This window comes from Bos taurus, chromosome 13 (assembly GCF_002263795.3).
Source record: "Bos taurus isolate L1 Dominette 01449 registration number 42190680 breed Hereford chromosome 13, ARS-UCD2.0, whole genome shotgun sequence".
NCBI classification, from domain to species: domain Eukaryota; kingdom Metazoa; phylum Chordata; class Mammalia; order Artiodactyla; family Bovidae; genus Bos; species Bos taurus.
Genome location: NC_037340.1, coordinates 52,317,513 through 52,334,828, shown reverse-complemented (window position 1 = coordinate 52,334,828; position 17,316 = coordinate 52,317,513). Strand labels below are relative to the sequence as shown.

The 17,316-nt window shown below is 48.1% G+C and overlaps 1 protein-coding gene across 1 annotated transcript in view; it reads left to right on the top strand.

The window, feature by feature from the left end:
- Positions 1-15,368, top strand: part of VPS16 (VPS16 core subunit of CORVET and HOPS complexes) — a 28,089-nt gene extending 12,721 nt beyond the window's left edge. Inside the window, 24 exon segments of the mRNA NM_001015522.2 lie at positions 8,769-8,857; positions 9,115-9,212; positions 9,300-9,428; positions 9,509-9,653; positions 9,776-9,863; positions 9,865-9,892; positions 9,993-10,115; positions 10,243-10,298; positions 10,657-10,746; positions 10,835-10,929; positions 11,084-11,160; positions 11,604-11,735; positions 11,821-11,948; positions 12,079-12,114; positions 12,308-12,416; positions 12,577-12,711; positions 12,807-12,915; positions 13,006-13,103; positions 13,183-13,290; positions 13,600-13,677; positions 13,772-13,941; positions 14,023-14,119; positions 14,864-14,967; positions 15,083-15,368. Coding sequence (NP_001015522.2) covers positions 8,769-8,857; positions 9,115-9,212; positions 9,300-9,428; positions 9,509-9,653; positions 9,776-9,863; positions 9,865-9,892; positions 9,993-10,115; positions 10,243-10,298; positions 10,657-10,746; positions 10,835-10,929; positions 11,084-11,160; positions 11,604-11,735; positions 11,821-11,948; positions 12,079-12,114; positions 12,308-12,416; positions 12,577-12,711; positions 12,807-12,915; positions 13,006-13,103; positions 13,183-13,290; positions 13,600-13,677; positions 13,772-13,941; positions 14,023-14,119; positions 14,864-14,967; positions 15,083-15,227 — 2,467 coding nt within the window. The 3' untranslated portion in view covers positions 15,228-15,368.
- The last annotated feature ends 1,948 nt before the right edge of the window (positions 15,369-17,316 follow it).

Here is a 17,316-nt window from a genome sequence, read left to right as displayed (position 1 = left end):
CATACAATCAAGCACAGAAGTCATTCCCAAAGCATGTGTTTGACTTGGCATTTCGCCATATTGAACTGCAGGTTTGACTAATTGTGATGCTGCTGCATGCAGTGGGTTACTTTACTAGCATCCGTTCTCATCAGTAGGGAACACAGCACTGCACCCAAGCCTAAGCACATGACCATACCAATCCTCAAATCCCATCTTTAGAGTCAGAAAGATCCCCTGGAGAAGGAAGTGGCAACCTACTCCAGTATTCCCGCCTGGAAAGTCCCATGGACAGGGGAGCCTGGCGGGCTACAGTCCATGGGGTTGCAAGAGTCAGACACGACTTAGCAGCTAAACTGCCACCACTACCACTCCTGGGGCCACTCCCTGTATCAGTTAGTCTGGGTCCACTGAGGAGATGTAAACTGGGAAATTTTAATAAATATAAGGGATTATTATACTGTGATAAAGATTAACTATAAGATGTGAGAAAAGTTTATATGGTAGCTTAGGACTAAGGGAGAGTACTCAAGGAACAACAAACGTGGGAAGGAGGCCCTTCCCCAGCTGAACCCCAGCGAAAATGCAGTTGCAGGCCATCCAGGCCAGAGCTTCCCTGATAGCTCATTTGGTAAAGAATCCACCTGCAATGCAGGAGACCCCAGTTCAATTCCTGGGTCAGGAAGGTTGTCTGGAGAAGGGATAGGCTACCCAGTCAGTATTCTTGGGCTTCCCTTGTGGCTCAGCTGGTAAGGAATCCACCTGCAATGTGGGAGACCTGGGTTTGATCCCTGGGTTGGAAGATCCCTGGAGAAAAGAAAGGCTACCCACTCCAGTATTCTGGCCTGGAGGATTCCATGGACTGTATAGTCTATCAGGTCGCAAAGAGTCAGACATGACTGAGTGACTTTCACTTTTCACTTCACTGGGCCAGAGCTGGTCCACAGTTGATTGGCAAGCAAGAAGCAGTCCTCTGGGTTTCAGAGGGTAGCGGGGCACAGGAGAACTACAACTAGGGATCAGTGGTGTGGGCATGTAGAGAGTTGGGGAGCTGATGCTCGTAGCCTGGAGCATACAGTATCTGTAAGGCAAGCCACAACTAGTGACTTGGGTGCATGGTTATGCAGAGAGGATCAGTGGAAATGCTCCAGGGCACGGGCAGGGGAGCCAGTGGCCAGGCATCGTGGCATGCAGAGGAAGTAGGCCCTGGTGGAGGCAAGAAGCCAGAAATGCTGTGTCTGTCCAGGGAGTCAGTCTGGGCAAGCCTTGGAGGTTGCTGCATGGCGGAGTCAGAGCATTGCCAGATGTCCTCACATCCTGGCTGCTAGCCAGCTGCCCGGTTGGAATCAACAGGAGAGCCTGTTCCTCATGTAGTGTTCCTCCAGCGCCCTCTGCTGAGAAGCCTCAACATCATGCTCATTGTGAAGGAGAAATGCTTAGAAGAAATACCATCTGTTACCACAGAACACATGGAAGGGAGCTGAGCGTCAGTGAACTGATAACTGGCGTGCTGCTGCTGCTGCTGCTAAGTCGCTTCAGTCGTGTTCGACTCTGTGTGACCCCATAGGCGGCAGCCCACCAGGCTCCTCTGTCCATGGGATTCTCCAGGCAAGAACACTGGAGTGGGTTGCCACTTCCTCCTCCAATGCATGAAAGTGAAAAGTCAAAGTGAAGTCGCTCAGTCGTGTCTGACTCTTAGCAACCCCATAGACTGCAGCCTACCAGGCTCCTCCGTCCATGGGATTTTCCAGGCAAGAGTACTGGAGTGGGGTGCTATTTAAATATCTATCTTTCCATCAGATTTCATCTAAGGATTTTAGTACCAAAATGTCAGAAGAAATGCATATGTGGTATAAAAGTTCAAATAAATAACAAAAGTATATGAGTAAAGCAGTGAAAAATCTGCCTGCCACTGCAGGAGATGTGGGTTTGATTCCTGGGTTGAAAAGATACCTGAAGAAGGAAATGGCAACCCACTCTAGTATTCTAGCCTGGAAAACTCTATAGACAGAAGAGCCTGGTGGACTATAGTCCCTGGGGTCGCAGAGTCAGACATGACCTAGTGATAAAGACCAGATATGTGGAAAATTCTGAAAGAGATGGGAATACCAGACCACCTGACCTGCCTCTTGAGAAACCTGTATGCAGGTCAGGAAGCAACAGTTAGAACTGGACATGGAACAGCAGACTGGTTCCAAATAGGAAAAGGAGTACGTCAAGGCTGTATATTGTCACCCTGCCTATTTAATTTATATGCAGAGTACATCATGAGAAACGCTGGGCTGGAGGAAGCACAAGCTGGAATCAAGATTGCCGGGAGAAGTATCAATAACCTCAGATATGCAGATGACACCACCCTTATGGCAGAAAGTGAAGAGAAACTAAAAAGCCTCTTGATGAAAGTGAAAGTGGAGGGTGAAAAAGTTGGCTTAAAGATCAACATTGAGAAAACTAAGATCATGGCATCTGGTCCCATCACTTCATGGGAAGTAGATGGGGAAACAGTGTCAGACTTTATTTTTTGGGGCTCCAGAATCACTGCAGATGGTGATTGCAGCCATGAAATTAAAAGACGCTTACTCCTTGGAAGGAAAGTTACAACAAACCTGGATAGCATATTAAAAAGCAGAGGCATTACTTTGCCAACAAAGGTCCGTCTAGTCAAGGCTATGGTTTTCCAGTGGTCATGTATGGATGTGAGAGTTGGACTGTAAAGAAAGCTGAATGCCAAAGAATTGATACTTTTGAACTGTGGTGTTGGAGAAGACTCTTGAGAATCCCTTGGACTGCAAGGAGATCCAACCAGTCAATCCTAAAGGAGATCAGTCCTGGGTGTTCATTGAAAGGACTGATGCTGAAGCTGAAACTCCAGTACTTAGGCCACCTCATGCAAAGAGTTGACTCACTGGAAAAGACCCTGATGCTGGCAGGGATTGGGGGCAGGAGGAGAAGGGGATGACAGAGGATGAGATGGCTGGATGGCATCACCGACTCGATGGACATGAGTTTGAGTGAACGCCGGGAGTTGGTGATGAACAGGGAGGCCTGGCATGCTACAGTTCATGGGGTTGCAGAGAGTTGGACACAACTGAGCAACTTAACTGAACTGAACTGATAGCCTGTATAGCCAAATTGTCCGTCTCCTTGTTCCCCTCCCCCATTTACCACCTTCTCCAGAGGTAGCCACTGTCTCTCCACACTGGCTTAGTGTGGAGGCCTATGAGAGTTTTTCTTTGTATTGACACACATACACGTGAGTATATGTAAATATGCCTGTAAAAATGTGTGCTCACTTTTTTATTGCATAAGTGGATTCATGTGGTTCATACTACATTGTATTGTATCTTTTTTTAATATATTTTCAAGGTCACTTCATGTCAGTATACACGGTCACTTTGTTAATGGGCACAAAATATTCCCCAGAATGGGCATACAATAGTTTATTTAACCAGTCTCGTTTGAATGGGCATTTAAGGAGATTTTTTTCCAGGATTTGTTTTTTTGGAACTATTTTAAACAGTGCTGCAGTGTATTCATACTGTTGTGTACTTGTGCAAGTAGTTTCATAGGTTAGATGTTTGAAAAGAAATTGCTAAGTTAGAGTGTGTACACATTTAAAAGTTGGATACATAGTGCTTCATTTTCTTCCATAAGGGTGAACCATTTTACACTCCCAATATGTGAGAAAGTTTTCATTTTTACCACACCTTCAGCAATATTGCATGTTATTTATTAACCTCTTAAGTTTTGCTATTCAGATGCCCAAAACATCAAAATAACTTTTAAATTCATGTTTACCTAGTTGTTAAGTATGTCTGTTCATATCCTTCAATTATTTTTCTGTTGTGTTGTTTCTGTTGATTTGTAAAGGAGCTCTTTACATGTTCTCCATAATAACTCTTTGTTAAAAATTTTCTCACTGTGGTCACTTGACTTTTATGTATTAATTTTTATGGAGTGCTCATTTTATTTAATCTGTGTTCATTTCAAAGTGAAAGTGAAAGTTTCTCAGTCGTGTCTGACTCTTTGCGACCCCATGGACTATATAGTCCATGGAATTCTCCAGGCTAGAATATTGGAGTGGGTAGCCTTTCCCTTCTCTAAGGGGATCTTCCCAACCCAGGGATCGAACCCGGTCTCCCATATTGCAGGTGGATTCTTTACCAGCTGAGCCACAAGGAAAGTGTGTGTATTAATTTTTAACATATATATGTTAAAAGTCCATGTTATAAACTCTATCAGTCTTTTCCTTTGTAATTTCTGGGGTTTGTGTCTTGTGCTAAAAGAATTTTCCATAGTTCATATTATGAAAATATCAGCTTTTATAGTCTCAAGTTTTTTATGTTTCATTTTAACATATTTTCACATAGTTATGATACAACCGTTGATCATTTTTCTTTTCATTTTTATTTTACAATTAATTAGAGCCTTTTGTATTTTAAAGAACAGCAATCCTTTTTCACATGTGTTACATTTTTTTCATTTTTTTCCCCCTTCTCATAGTTTGTCTTCCTAGTTTGCTTTTGATAGATTTCTTTAGCATATAAATTTTTTTTGGCTGTGCCACATGGCATGTGGGATCTTAGTTCCCCCACAAGGGCTGAATTGTGGAGTCTTAACCACTGAACTGCCAGGGAAGTCCCTATAAAAATTTTTTAATGTTAATTATTTTAATAGCTATGACTGTAGTTTAAAAGCTCAGTCTCATTCCCATCTCTTCTCTTCTTCAACTGATTGCACCCCTCACCTGCAAGTAACTACTGTTATTAATTCTTAGAACCTTTTCCAGAGTCTCTTTTTTCAAGTAGAAGTAAGCATAAATATGTATTGTTTTTACACCTTTTACATACAAGTATACAGAAGGTCTTAATTTTTATTTAGAAGCACTTGTTATTTCTCTTAGTGACTTCCAGACTTTATATCATGTTCATGGAATTTTTTCCTATTTTGAGATTGTAAAAATAAACAAGATTTGTTCTGATATGGCTTTATTTTTTAACATTTAAATCTTGAATTTCATCTAGAAAATTTTATTACAGAGATTAAGTAATGAAATAGCATTTATTGTGATTCTTCCTATATGGCCCATTGTCTCATTGCAAGTATCAGTTTGCCCCAGTTTGAAATGCCATCTTTATCATTGGGATGAAAAGGCTCCTTCAGTGTTTCCTGTAAGATGGTGCTAGTAGCACTTAGTTGTCTTTAACTTCATTTGAAATAAGTTTGTTAGATTGTATTGTGACAGCTGTCATATCAGCGTGCATTTTTTAAAAAAAACTTACCAAAATTGGTGAATTTCTGTGTAACCATTTTAATACTGATCATGGAAGAAAAAGCAACATTTTCAGCACATTATGCTTTATTATTTCAAGAAAAGTATGAATGCATCTGAAACACACAAAAAAAGGTTTGTACAACATATGGAAATGGTGCTGTGATTGATTGAACATATCAAAAAGTAGTTTGTGAAATTTTGTGCTGGAGATTTCTCACTGGATGATGCTCCATGGTCCAGTAGACCAGTTGAAGTTGATGGCAATCAAATCAAGACATTCATTGAGAATAATCAATGTTATACCACGAGGGAGATAGCCAACATATTCAAAATACCCAAATCAAGCATTGAAAACCATTTGCATCAGCTTGGTTATGTTTTGTTTTGACTGCATTGGGTCTTGGTTGTGTTTCATTGCATCATATTGGATCTTGTGTTGTGATGCATGGACTCTCTCATTGTGGTTCTCAGGCTCAGTTCCTCTGTGGCATGTGGGATCTTAGTTCCCTGACCAGGGATCAAACCTGTGTCCCCTGCATTGCAAGGCGGATTCTTAACCACTGGACCACCAGGGAAGTCCCCAGCTTGGTTACATTAATTGCTTTAATGTTGGGGTTCCCGTAAGTTTAGTGAACAAAAACCTTCTTGACTGAAGAAAAATCTTCTTGCCCATATTTCCACATATGATTCTCTACTGAAATTTAATGAAAATGTTCCGTTTTAAAAACAAATTGTGACAGATGATGAAAATTGGATACTGTGTAATGATGTGGAACAGAAGTGATCATGAGGCAACCGAAATTAACCACCACCAACTATACCAAAGGCTGGTCTTCATCTAAAGAAGGTGATGTTGTGTATTTGGTGGATTGGAAGGGAGTCCTTTATTACAAGTTCCTTCCAGAAAAATGATTTAATTCCAAGTACTGCTCCCAGTTAGACCAACTGTACTCTAACAGAAAGCATCTGGAATTAGTCAGTAGGAAACACATAATCTTCTATCAGGATAACACAAGACCATGTATTTGTTTGATGACCAGGCAAAAACTGTTACAACTTGGCGGGAAGTTCTGAGGCATCCACTGTATTCAGCAGACATTGCACCTTTGGATGTCCATTTATTTTGATCTTTACAGAATTCTCTTAGTGGGAAAAAATTTCAATTCCCTGGAAGATAAAGGTCACCTGGAACAGTTCTTTAGTCAGAGAGATAAGTTTTGGGAAGAACTTCCCTGTTGGTACAGTGGATAAGAGTCCTCCTGCCAGTGTAGGAGACACGAGTTCGATCCCTGTTCTGGGCAGATCCCACATGCCTTGGAGCAGCCAAACCTGTGTGCCACAACTACAGAGCCCACTCTCTCCGGCCTGCGAGCCACAAATTACTGAGGCCCTGTGCTGCAGCTACTGAAGCCTGCTCGCCTAGAACCAGTGCTCCCCGGGACAAGAGAAGCCCACCGCAAGAAAAACCCAGGCACTGCAGCAAAGAGTAGCCCCTGCTCACTGCAGCTGGAGAAAGCACACATGTAGCAACGAAGACCTAGCACTGCCAAAAATAAATAAATACATTTTTAAAGTTTTGGGAAGATGAAATTATGAAGTTACCTGAAAAATGAGAGAAGGTAGTGGAACAAAATGGTAAATACGTTGTTCAATAAAGTTGTTGGTGAAATTCAAAATTGTGTCTTTTACTTTTACTTAAAAAGCCAAAGGAACATTTTGGCCAACTCAGTACAACCTCTGTCTAGTCTCAGGTCTTTCTCTGCACTGTCTTCTCTTCCATTGATCTGTTTGCTTATTCCTGTGCGAAAACAAATTTTAATTAACTTTAGCTTTTAAATGTATTTGGTATCTGATGTATTTCTGTTTTCATATTTTCAAATATTCTTAAATATTTTCTCTTTCAGAAGATCTTCCTCCTCCACCACCCAAATGAACTATCGAATCAGTTTGTGCTGCCCTAACCACCAAAAAGTTGGGCTGATTTTTATTGGAATTCTTACCCGTCTATAGATCCTTTAGAATATTTCCCCATGTCTTCTCTATCCTTGAGTAAAGAAATTTGATTTTGCTAAAAATTTTATTAGGCTTACTCTTAGATATCTAATAGTTTTACTGATATCACAATTAGGATCTTTTTAAAAGTTATATTTCTAATTAGTTCTTGCTATGGTATAACTGCCTCTCTGGTGGCTCAGAGGTTAAAGCATCTGCCTGGAATGCGGGAGACCTGGGTTCGATCCCTGGGTCAGGAAGATCCCCCTGGAGAAGGAAAATGGCAACCCACTCCAGTACTCTTGCCTGGAGAATCCCATGGAGGGAGGAGCCTGGTAGGCTACAGTCCATGGGGTCGCAAAGAGTCGGACACAACTGAGCGACTTCACTTCATGGTATAGAAAACTCATTGGTATAGAAAATATATTGATTTTTGTTCATTATTTACTGAGCTCTTTGTTTCATAGACTGCTTTGGATTTTCTAAGTAGCTAGTCTGATCATTTGGATTGATAAATAGTAGCAGTCTCTTTCTTTCTTCAAAATGGAAGCCTGTTTTTTTTTTCCTCTTAAATTATTTTGGCTAGAATACCATTTTTCTCTTGAATTATTTTGGCTAGAATTCCAAGAAGAATGTCAATAGAGATAATGGAGCCTCTCTCACCTTCTGAGATGACCCCACTCTCTGTCTGTGGAGTATGTTGCTTTTTAAATAAATCCGATTCTCACCTATCCTAAAAAAAAGAGAGAGACGATGGCATCTTCCTGGTCTTTAATGGGAAGGCTCCTGAAATGATCCTAGCTAAAATACTTGCTTCTGGAACTTTGTCTTCTCTTGTATTCTGGAGGAGTGTCCACTCCTTCTCTGTACCCTTTTCCCCACCTCCAACCATCAAATTATGGCATTCCTCAAGCCTCCTACTCTGTCTTCTCATGCAGCACATGTCTTGGTGATCCATATGCGCTTCAGATTGCAGTCATCTTGTGGCAGTTTGTAATTTCAGTTACCTTCTCTGAGTCAAGCTTTCACAGATTGGCATCTGTAGCCCACGACTCTCCTAGCTCTGGGCTCACTAAGGAGCTCCTCTTGGATTTCTTTCAGGCAGTGTTCACTCAGTACCTCTAAAATTGAGTTCATTATCAACAGGCTGGAGCCCTGGGTATAAGGCCCATAGCCAGATTCAGTGTTAAGAACCAGAAATAGAAGAAAGGCTGCCTAAGCTGAGAGGACCTCCTGCAGGGTCTTATTTTCTGCCAATGGAGACCCAAGCCAACCACCTCACCCTAGTCCCACCTCACTCTGTGCTCTACGTAGTGGCCACATAGTCTGCCCTCCCAACACCCTCTGCTTCCTCGCCTGCTGTCCCTAGGATGTCCCTCACAGTTTCTAGTCATCACCCTCCTCCTTTCCCGAGGGGACCTGTGCAGGACAGTTGGAAGCATTAGGGAGCTCCTCTGGTGCGTACTCCATGTGGATGCAGGGTCATGACGAGGCTGATATCTGCTTGTCTCTGTGTGGGCAGGAAATATGAGCTGTATAGCATGGACTGGGACCTGAAGGAGGAACTGAGGGACTGCCTAGTGGCTGCTGCACCCTATGGGGGGCCCATTGGTAAGTCACCCCTCTGCCACTGCATGCTTAGGGACTGTGGGATGAACTCAGGGTCCTTGTTTCCTGGGGGCCTTGCTGTTGAGGGGTTCTTGCTGGCCTATGCTACCCACCCCCACCCCACCTTACTGAGATGTTTTAATTGTGGTTCTCGTGAGGCCTGCCACATGTGGTGTGGGCCTTCAGAACTAGTTCATAGGCCTGCTTGGCATGGAGTGGGCCTGGGCAACTAGGACAGAAGGTTTCTGCTCAAACCACAGCACTGCTGAGGAACCCCTGGCGGAAGGAGAAGCCCGCCAGTGCCAGGCCGGTTCTCGAGATCTACTCAGCTTCCGGGGTGCCTCTGGCCAGTCTCTTGGTGAGCTCCCTGCCTTCCCTGGGGCTGAGGGCTTTACAGGATTCTGCATCCTGAGGACAGCCTCTGGAGCCTCTCTCTCATCTGCAGTGGAAGAGTGGGCCCGTGGTGTCCCTGGGCTGGTCAGCTGAGGAGGAGCTGCTCTGCGTGCAGGAAGACGGAGTTGTGCTGGTTTACGGGCTGCATGGTGACTTCCGGAGACACTTCAGCATGGGCAATGTAGGGGGCCCTGGGGGCTGGGGAAAAGGGATGGAGTCTGGGACTCTCTCACTCCCTCAACCCACGACCCCTCTCTCCAGGAGGTGCTCCAGAACCGGGTTCTGGATGCCCGGATCTTCCATACTGAGTTTGGTTCTGGGGTGGCCATCCTCACAGGAGCTCACCGCTTCACCCTCAGTGCCAACGTGGGTGACCTCAAACTCCGCCGGATGCCAGAGGTGCCAGGTGAGCCTTGACACCCCTGGAGCAGCATTCACTGCCCACAAATGTGCCTCCTGTCCATGGGACCATCAGAGGCAGAAACTGGACTTTGGGCAGTCTAAGGTTGTCCTTTTCCACGACCATAGGTCTGCAGAGTGCACCCTCATGCTGGACCACAGTGTGCCAGGACCGAGTGGCGCACATTCTCCTGGCTGTAGGACCTGATCTTTACCTTCCTAGACCATGCAGCCTGCTCTGCGGTGGTGAGGAGCCTGGGTTGGGAGTGAACCGGAGGGACTGTAGAAGCCAGTGGGAGATCCTGAAAAGTCAGTCTGTCTGGTGTTCCCCTTGGCCCTGCCCCAGACACCCCCTGGCCTGGCCCCAGGAGTGAGCAGCTTCCTGCAGATGGCTGTCTCCTTCACCTACAGACACCTGGCGCTCTTCACAGACACAGGCTACATCTGGATGGGGACAGCATCTCTCAAGGTATAAGGCACATCTCTCAGGGCACTGTGCCTTGTCTAGGAAAGATGTGTGGGGCAAAGGGGAAGGACTTTTCAGCCAGACTGGTGATGGCTGGGATAGGGCCATGACATTCCCTGCACTCTTTCAGGAGAAGCTGTGTGAGTTCAACTGCAACATCCGGGCCCCCCCGAAGCAGATGGTCTGGTAAGGATGGGGGAGGGGTGTTGTTCTCATGGGAGTGGACATGCACATAGCCTTGCCTCCTGGGACACATTGATTCATCCTGTCTACTGACCAGAGCAAGCAGAGCTTGAATCTTGTCTTCCCTGCTAGTGCACATTTGAGGGAAACCCCAGTTCCCGGTGGGCCCCAGGTGTGCCAGGAAGCTGATGGGCCCAGGGAGAGAGAGAAGCAAATAAGTCAGCCAGAGAAGTAAGATGAAGGGCAGCAAGCCTGTGCGGAGTTCCCCAAGGCAAAGTGATACAGACAGTGATGTGAGAGACATGACTGTGGGCCAGGCATCCTGTGTATTAATCCCAGATGTGTGTGTGTGTGCACACAGGTGTAGCCGTCCGCGCAGCAAGGAGAGGGCTGTTGTGGTGGCCTGGGAGAGGCGGCTAATGGTGGTGGGCGATGCCCCTGAGAGCATCCAGTATCCTTGGAGGGCTGCCAGGGGTTAGGGGAGGGTGGCCTGCCCCGCCCCATCCCTGGTTACTCTTAGGAACCTTGACCACGCTCAGGTTCGTGCTAGATGAGGACTCCTACCTGGTGCCTGAGTTGGACGGGGTCCGAGTCTTCTCCCGCAGTACCCACGAGTTCCTGCATGAGGTTCCAGGTGAGGCCCTCGTAAAAGCTCTGAGTGACCAGGACAGGGGCTCCTCAACACCACAGCTGCCGGACTAGTGCCCCAAAGCAGAATCAGGGCACTGAGGCAGGGCTGAGGGTTTCCTGACACTCCCTGTCTCCCACTTACCATTTTCCTCCCCTAGTGGCCAGTGAGGAGATCTTTAAAATAGCCTCGATGGCCCCTGGAGCGCTGTTGTTGGAGGCTCAGAAGGAGTATGAGGTAAAGCCCTGGGCCTCTCCCGGGGCCCCAAGCCACTCGCCTTCCCAGCGAGTGGGAATTGACCAGCCCCTGTTTCTGCAGCCAAGTGCTACCTTTAAAGATGGGGGTTCAGGCAGGACATGGGCTGGGCCGGGCTGGGGTAGAGAGAGCTGGCTCAGTTGCACTGAAGGGACTTGGTGTCTTCTGTATGGTGATAGGGAGGGGCAGGGAACCCTTGCAGTCTAGTCACAAATCAGGGCTCTATCGAGAGATCTCAGGGCTTCATAGGCAACTGCGCTGATTGGGGGTGTGTGTGAATACCTCGGGTGGTGGGGCTGAGGGGATTTGGGCTCCGGCCTCTGCAACCTTCCAGACCTGCCACCACAGCCCAGTGGGTTGGGAGCCAGGCATAGAGGTGTTCTCGGTCATGACGCACTGTCCCTGGCACTTTCCCTCCACCCCAGAAAGAGAGCCAGAAGGCGGATGAGTACCTGCGGGAGATCCAGGAGCTGGGGCAGCTGCCCCAGGCTGTGCAGCAGTGCATCGAGGCTGCAGGACACGAGCACTGGCCAGATATGCAGAAGAGTCTGCTCAGGGTTGGCCTGGATGGCAGGGCTGGAGGGAGGGCAGGGTTTGGCTGGCAGAGGGGAAAGCCCTCCATTACTCTCTGGCTCTTTTTAGGCGGCCTCCTTCGGAAAGTGTTTCCTGGACAGATTTCCACCTGACAGCTTTGTGCGCATGTGTCAGGACCTTCGTGTACTCAATGCTATTCGGGACTATCACATCGGAATCCCCCTCACCTATAGCCAGTATCCTCAAGTGTGCTGACAGAGTGTTTACTTCCAGGGGTGGAAGGGCAAGGGGATGGAGATGCCACCTAAAGGTCCTTGGCAAATAGGACTTATCTCCCAGCTGGATCCTTAACAAAATGAAATACAGATACAAGCAGCTCACTATCCAGGTGTTGCTAGACAGGTACAGCTAGCCCAAGGGTGCTGGGCGGAGGGCTGTAGGTGGGCAGACATTACAGCCCTTGCTCTGCTCTTCTGGTCACTGCTTGTGATCCATTTGCTTGGGGTCAGGGAGGCTGGGGTTACAGGGTCGGGCCACTCTGTCCTCTTTCTACCCTACTTTATCCCTTGTTCCCTTTATCTCCCTTGTCTGCCAGGCTTGTGTTGCGAAGGCTTTACCCCCTGGCCATTCAGATATGTGAGTACCTGCGGCTTCCTGAAGTGCAGGGCGTCAGCAGAATCCTGGCCCACTGGGCCTGCTACAAGGTGAGGATATAGAACGGAGTCCAAGGGCAATTCAGGGTTTACAGGCCAAGGTGAGGTGTAGAAAAGATGTGTAGAGCTGAAAGAGTGGGTCTTGATCAAGGCAGTGGGGGTCGGGTTTAAGGGGTGAGAGCCAGATTGGTGACATTCCTTCCCTCTCCAGGTACAACAGAAGGATGTGTCTGACGAGGATGTTGCTCGGGCCATTAATCAGAAGCTGGGGGACACGCCTGGTGTCTCCTACTCTGACATTGCTGCACGAGCCTATGGCTGTGGCCGCACGGAGCTGGCCATCAAGGTGTGGGTGCTTAGCCCTCCCTGGATGCTCTGATGTGGGTGTTAGAGGCCCCCAGGCCAGCTCCTTCTCTCTGTGCCTTCCTCCTCGTCCCACAGCTGCTGGAATATGAGCCACGCTCTGGGGAGCAAGTTCCCCTTCTCCTGAAGATGAAGAGGAGCAAACTGGCACTAAGCAAGGCCATCGAGAGTGGGGATACTGATCTGGGTGAGCAGGGTTTGGGTGAGGACGAGGCTGGGGACCCTGGGCTCAGTAAGGGGCTGGGCTGAATCCCCACCCCACCTTATCGTCCCGCAGTGTTCACAGTGCTGCTGCACCTGAAGAATGAGCTGAACCGAGGAGATTTTTTCATGACGCTTCGGAACCAGCCTATGGCCTTAAGTTTGTACCGACAGGTGTGTGCAGGGGCAGGGTGGGGTGGAGCCTGAGGAGCCCCCGAGTTGGCCTTGCTGACTGCCCACCTGCTGTCCCCAGTTCTGTAAGCATCAGGAGCTGGAGACACTGAAGGACCTTTACAACCAGGATGACAACCACCAGGAGCTGGGCAGCTTCCACATCCGAGCCAGCTACGCTGCAGAGGAGGTCTGAGGGCCACAGGGCACGTGGGGCCCACAAACTGGGCCATTGGTCTGGCTTCTCCAGGAGTCTAGGCCTTGAATGTGTCACACACCCCATTTGGTCCTCATTGTGGAGGGAGAGCTTGAGAAGATGTGAGGCACATGAGTTGGTCCCAGAGGAGCTAGTCATTCCCATTAGGAATACCAGCACAGTGCTCCCAGCAGGAAGAGCTGGCACTGGTGACCCTAGGCACAAGGATTGGGGAGAAAACTGCAGCATGAGTGGTGACGGCCGAGGTTCTCTGTGCTATGAGCTCCCTTTTGGCCTTTGCAGCGAATTGAGGGGCGAGTTGCAGCTCTACAGACGGCAGCCGACGCCTTCTACAAGGCCAAAAATGAGTTTGCAGCCAAGGTTTGGCCCGTTCTTCTCTAAACCTCTTCTCCTCACTTCCCAGTCTTCCTTCCTTGTCCCTCTCATCCCTGTCCCACCACATCCCTGTTCCCAGGCTACAGAGGATCAGATGCGGCTCCTACGGCTGCAGCGACGCCTAGAAGATGAGCTGGGGGGCCAGTTCTTAGACCTGTCTCTACATGACACGGTCACCACCCTCATTCTCAGTGGCCAAAACAAGCGTGCGGAGCAGCTGGCACGTGACTTTCGCATCCCTGACAAGAGGTAGATGAGGGCCTGATCTGCATGTAGGTCCTGGGACCCCCTGCCCCTCCTGCAATGCCTCCATGCCCAGCTTTCCCACAGGCTCTGGTGGCTGAAGTTGACTGCCCTGGCAGATTTGGAAGACTGGGAGGAGCTAGAGAAGTTTTCTAAGAGCAAGAAATCACCCATTGGCTACCTGGTGAGGTGGGGACCTCCCTCTAGCCCATCTCCAGTGAGGCAATGCTGAGGAGATGGCCAGGCTCCAGTGGTCTGTTCACACATCTGCTCAGCTATCCTACAGAACTGGTGGGCACATTTCGGAGTCAGGCACAGGGGAGGACAGGCCCAAGTCCGCCTGCAGATGCTGGAGGAAAGGAGACTGAGCTGCTTTTCCCCAAGGAGGGCCATAGGGGACACCAGTGTCTGAAGGAAAGTCCTGTTGGTGGGGAGGAAGGGGAGAGTACATTTGCAAAGCAGTGGAGGATGTTGAGTTGTTTGTTTTCTGTGGCAGGCAGTTAAGAGGTGTGGTAGGTTGGTCAAATAAGGGCAGCTATAAACTGCCCAAAACTCAGGCCCTGGGAAGGCGGGAAATGCCTGCTGTGAGGGGTAACGGTAGATGATGGCGTGGATGCATAGAAATAATTGATCTCAAAGCTCTAATAGAGCTTGGGGTAGGTGGTTTTCACCCAAAGAATTTTGAGATCACAACTGTTGTATGGGTGTGGGATAGGAATTGGGGGGATTATACAGACAGAAGGGTATATAAGATACATTGGGATAATGCAGCCACTTGGCTTTACTCATGGACAGAGGAGCTTTGAGAGCTATGGTCCATAGGGTCGCAAAGAATCAGACACAACTGATGTGACTTGACACACAGGCTTTGCTCATAAGAGAGAACAGGAGGGCTTTGCCTGATGTCTTTCTACCCTCTTCTCCTAAGCCCTTTGTGGAGATCTGCATGAAGCAACACAATAAATATGAGGCCAAGAAGTATGCTTCCCGTGTGGGTCCTGAGCAGAAGGTCAAGGCCTTGCTTCTTGTTGGGTGCGTCTGCTGAGAGCCCTGGGGTGCTGGGTGGCAGAGCCAGTGGGCTGATGAGAGGCACAATTTGTGCCCTTGGGCAGCTCAATACTTATCTCCCCTCCTACTCAAACTGCAGGGATGTGGCTCAGGCTGCGGACGTTGCTATTGAACACCGGAATGAGGCGGAGATGAGCCTCGTATTGTCCCACTGCACTGGATCCACAGATGGGGCCACAGCCGACAAGATTCAACGGGCCCGGGCACAAGCCCAGAAGAAATGAGGAGCCTACCTGCTCATCTTCCTGAGCCCTGGACCTGTCAGAAGTGTCCCTGCTCATCTAGATCTTCCCACAGAGCAAAGCCCGAAAAGCTGGGGTTGGGGCCAGGGTTCTGGTTGTAAATAAAGTTGAAATATTTTGTAACAGCAGTCCCCAACTTTTTTGATACCAAGGAGTGGTTTTGTGGAAGACAGTTTTTCTACAGACTTGGGGTGAGGGGATGTTTTCATGATTCAAGCATATTACCTTTTCTTAAATTTATTTTTTGGCTTCACTGAGTCTTTATTGCTGTGCGTGGGCTTTCTCTAGTTGGCAGTGAGTAGGGGCTACTCTTCCTCGCAGTACTTGGCTTCTCATCGCGGTGGCTTCTCTCTGTGGAGCATGGGCTGTAGAGCAAGGGTTTCAGTAGTTGTGGCTCACGGGCTTAATTGCTCTGCAGAATGTGGGATCTTCCTGGACCAGGGATTGGACTTGTGTTCCCTGCATTGGCAGGCAGATCCTTAACCATTGGACCACCAGGGAAGTCCCTCAAATGAGTTGCATTTACTGTGCACTTTACTTCTAATCTAATGCCGCTTCTGATCTGACAGGAGGTACCTGGCCAGGAAGTTGGAGACCCCTGTTTTAGAGCACTTGTTTTATGCAGTGCAGTCTAAGCAAAAACAGCTTGGAGGCAGAACCATCCAGATATCTCAGCAGAACTTCATGTGTTTGATTGTGGGGGTCTGGAGAGAGAGCTTCCCCAGTGATATTCACAGACCCCGGTCTACAGTTACCAGGCAAAGTCCTCTCAAACTCACAGCCCCTAGGAAGATTATGGGACGTGATAGCACACGTGCTAAGCACCACACTGAAAGCATTACCCACACGTGCACACATGGTACAAGCTCAGCACTTTACCTTGCTTTCATTTTTTCTACAAGACAGTCCTATGAGAGAGGTAATACCACCCCATTTTACAGAAGAGGATTGAGGACTGGGGAGCAACTAGATGGCAAGACTGGAATTTGAAACCATGTTGGACATTTGGAGATTTTAGAGCTTCTCCTTGGCTGTTGTGACAGAGGAAGGATGACTCAGCCGGACCTGAAACCGGGCCCTCTGAGCAGAGGGTCCTGAGGCAAGGCCCCTGGTTTGCCCTACAGTGAGGACTGGAGGACGGATGAGGAGCATGTGGCCATTGGGTTGGAGAGATCGAGAAGGAGACTTTGGAAACCCTGCCCACTGAATAGTGGTGAGCAATTCCTGAACGGTCACTGGACTGAAGAGAAAAAGAAGGGAATTCTCCCTTTGGCAATTCTGCCAAAGAAGAGCTGCAAACTGGAGACCCCTGGCTCCCCAGTTGGCTCAGTGGAGGCCTTCCCTACAGTCAGTGAGAATGCCTTCATGGCCCTCCAGGCTCCCTGCCTCTAGCCTCTGCACTCCAGTGCACTTTGGCTTCATACCCCAGCAGTGTTACCCAACACTGAGGGCATTACCTTTCTTCCTGTTGCTCTTATTAGTCTAGATGGAAGACGGAGGAAACCAAAGCCAAGAGAAGGCAGACCTCCCTGGAACTTTCGGCTTTTCCCTCTTTGACACCCCTAGGGCTGTGTTTAAAAATAGTGAGAGATTCAAGCTTGGCAAGATGTTTCTTTTTCCTCCCCTACCTGATTGTAAGTTTGTGAAAATCCCACATGCACGTGTACTAAGTTGCTTCAGTCATGTCCGACTCTTCACAACTCTGCGATCCTTTGGACTATAGCCTGCCAGGCTCCTCTGTTGGCATTCTTGGGGATATAAATCAAATTATAAAAGAATCATTTGTTATGCTCACCACTTAGAGAATTTGAACAGGATGAAACAGGATGGTTTGTCTGTTCCCCAATGTCTAGGGCATTAGCTGGAAGACTGAAAGGTTGGGGGTGACTTGACAGCTAGGAACTGGAATCTGAAGGCTTGGCAACTCACACGTCTGGCAATTGAAGCTAGTTGTTGACTGGAACCTTAGTTCTGTTAGCCAGAACACCTTCCTCAAACACCAGCAGCCAGGTCCCAAGGGCAGCATCCAAGAAGAGCCAGGTAGAGCTGTACTGCCTTCCCTAACATGGTT